This window comes from Mytilus edulis, unplaced genomic scaffold (genome assembly GCF_963676685.1).
Source record: "Mytilus edulis unplaced genomic scaffold, xbMytEdul2.2 SCAFFOLD_2594, whole genome shotgun sequence".
NCBI classification, from domain to species: Eukaryota; Metazoa; Mollusca; class Bivalvia; order Mytilida; family Mytilidae; genus Mytilus; species Mytilus edulis.
In genome coordinates this window covers 28-2,000 of record NW_027267832.1, presented here as the reverse complement: position 1 = coordinate 2,000, position 1,973 = coordinate 28, and the positions used below count along the sequence as shown (strand labels likewise).

Here is a 1,973-nt window from a genome sequence, read left to right as displayed (position 1 = left end):
TTTATAAATGCAAAGGAAATTTATTCCAAACTGATATTAGAAATAATAAAAAAAATCTCTGAACTTTTAAAATTTTATACTAGTGACAGGTTGTCTATATACTGAGCAATCTTATTGTGGATGCATACTGATTAATAAGACTTATAATTCTTTTCATTAACACGATAGCAGTCTCATGTTTTTTTACCATACTATAAGTCTTTAACACAGACTGCCACTGTTTATTTGCAGTCTTTAATTATGTGAAAATAAACTTCTTTTCCAGACTGGCCTTCAAAACTTTATGGACAGTTGTTTCTCAAAAACTACGTCAACAATAATGGCATTAGATCTGTTAACTAGGTAAGACATTTAGATTGGATTAACCTACAACTAAGTGTATGTTCAGTTGTCTTTTTGCCAGCTGTGAATTCTCAGTCTTAAGAACTCGAAGGTAACTACATGCACAGAAAGGTTTGATGTGAAATTATTCAATGTCAATTTAATTCTTATATCCTGCCAAAAATTGGTAATGAATTTTGCATAATTTTTTTTTCAGAAAAAATTTGATTGTACAATTTTGCACATCAATATGCAATCTTTTGACAAAACACATGTTTTTCTATCAGTATTTTACTGCAGTATATGATAATTTTACAAATGAAATGTGATTTGAATAGATGGTAAGATGTAATTTAAATTTTTACCAGGTTTGACAAACTGAAAATACCATCACTGAAAATTGATGGCAAATATGCTGTCATACTAAGACAGTATGGAGAAGAAGTGGAAGAAATCAGGAAAGTAAGTTGCATTATACCCTTTACACTAAAATGATTGCATATCCTCAAGACTAAAGAAATTTTGATTAGTTGACTTTTGTAGGAGTTATAAGTAGATATAAGAAGAAGTGGTATGAGTGCCAATGAGACAACTCTACATCCAAGTCACAAAATTTGTAAAAAATAAACCATAGGAATCTGATGTGACTTTGTTTTCCAAGTGACAATATGGGGGCATGGGGTATGTGAGGGTCCTTAATTTATAATTTCAATTAGTATATAACCATCCCGAATTTATAATTTTCAATTAGTATATAACCATCCCAAAGGAAATATTTCTAAGAAATGATAGACTAATTTTGAAAGCTGGAAAGACCATCTATAACCAGTATATTTTAAAGCTTCATAGTTCGGAGCATGACCTGGATTTTTAATTGAGATTGATTGGTAGAAGTTCGCACCACTCATCACACTTTGCTATATAAAAAGCGACTAATTTTTTGTAAAAATTGTGGTTATTGACGAAGCAATAATATAAAAACCACTCACTTTTGACAGAACAACTTAGTTTCAGCTGGAAAACTGGCAACCCTAGTGCATTCAGCTGGTTAGAATACATCAACTTTAGTGTTGACTGGTTAGTGATTTCTAAACTAGAGAAGGATAGTTATGATATAATGTTTTATCTTTAATATATGTAATCTTAATGTATTGCAGCTTTATATGAAGTACAAAGAAGAGCCGCCAATACCTAGGAACATGCCCCCTGTAGCAGGAAAGGTCACATGGGTTAGACAGTTATCACACAGGATAGAATACCCTATGCTGATATTTATGGTATAAATAATATTATAATCATATTAATCTTTAATTATTATCTAATTTTTGGTGTCACCTGTCCCAATGGTGCCAGACAAAAACATGCCATCAGTTGGTGCTTTGTCTTTTTCTTTCTTAAACTATCTTTTTTGAAGTTGCTGGATCTTATATTATATTGGTGAGAGTGTTAAAAATTACTCTTTTGAAAAGTGTGGATGTTTAATTGGTTTTCAGTTAATTTTATTTCAAAGCAAAATCTTCAGGATATGAAGTATAGAGTTTATATGTTTGTATGTCCCATATAACAAATGACAAGAATTAGAATATAGGGATAAAATGCAATTAATAATTATAAGTATAATCATAATTACATTACTGGAATGTCCAGTTTTG

The 1,973-nt window shown here is 30.4% G+C and overlaps 1 protein-coding gene across 1 annotated transcript; it reads left to right on the top strand.

Annotated features, from left to right (window-relative positions):
* Nucleotides 1-265: 265 nt before the first annotated feature.
* Nucleotides 266-1,598, top strand: LOC139506065 (dynein axonemal heavy chain 5-like; the record flags this gene model as incomplete). The annotated part of the gene is made up of 3 exons (XM_071295350.1): nucleotides 266-342; nucleotides 690-783; nucleotides 1,479-1,598. Coding segments are annotated over 3 exons (291 nt in total), but the record flags the coding sequence as incomplete, so codon positions are not given.
* Nucleotides 1,599-1,973: the final 375 nt, after the last annotated feature.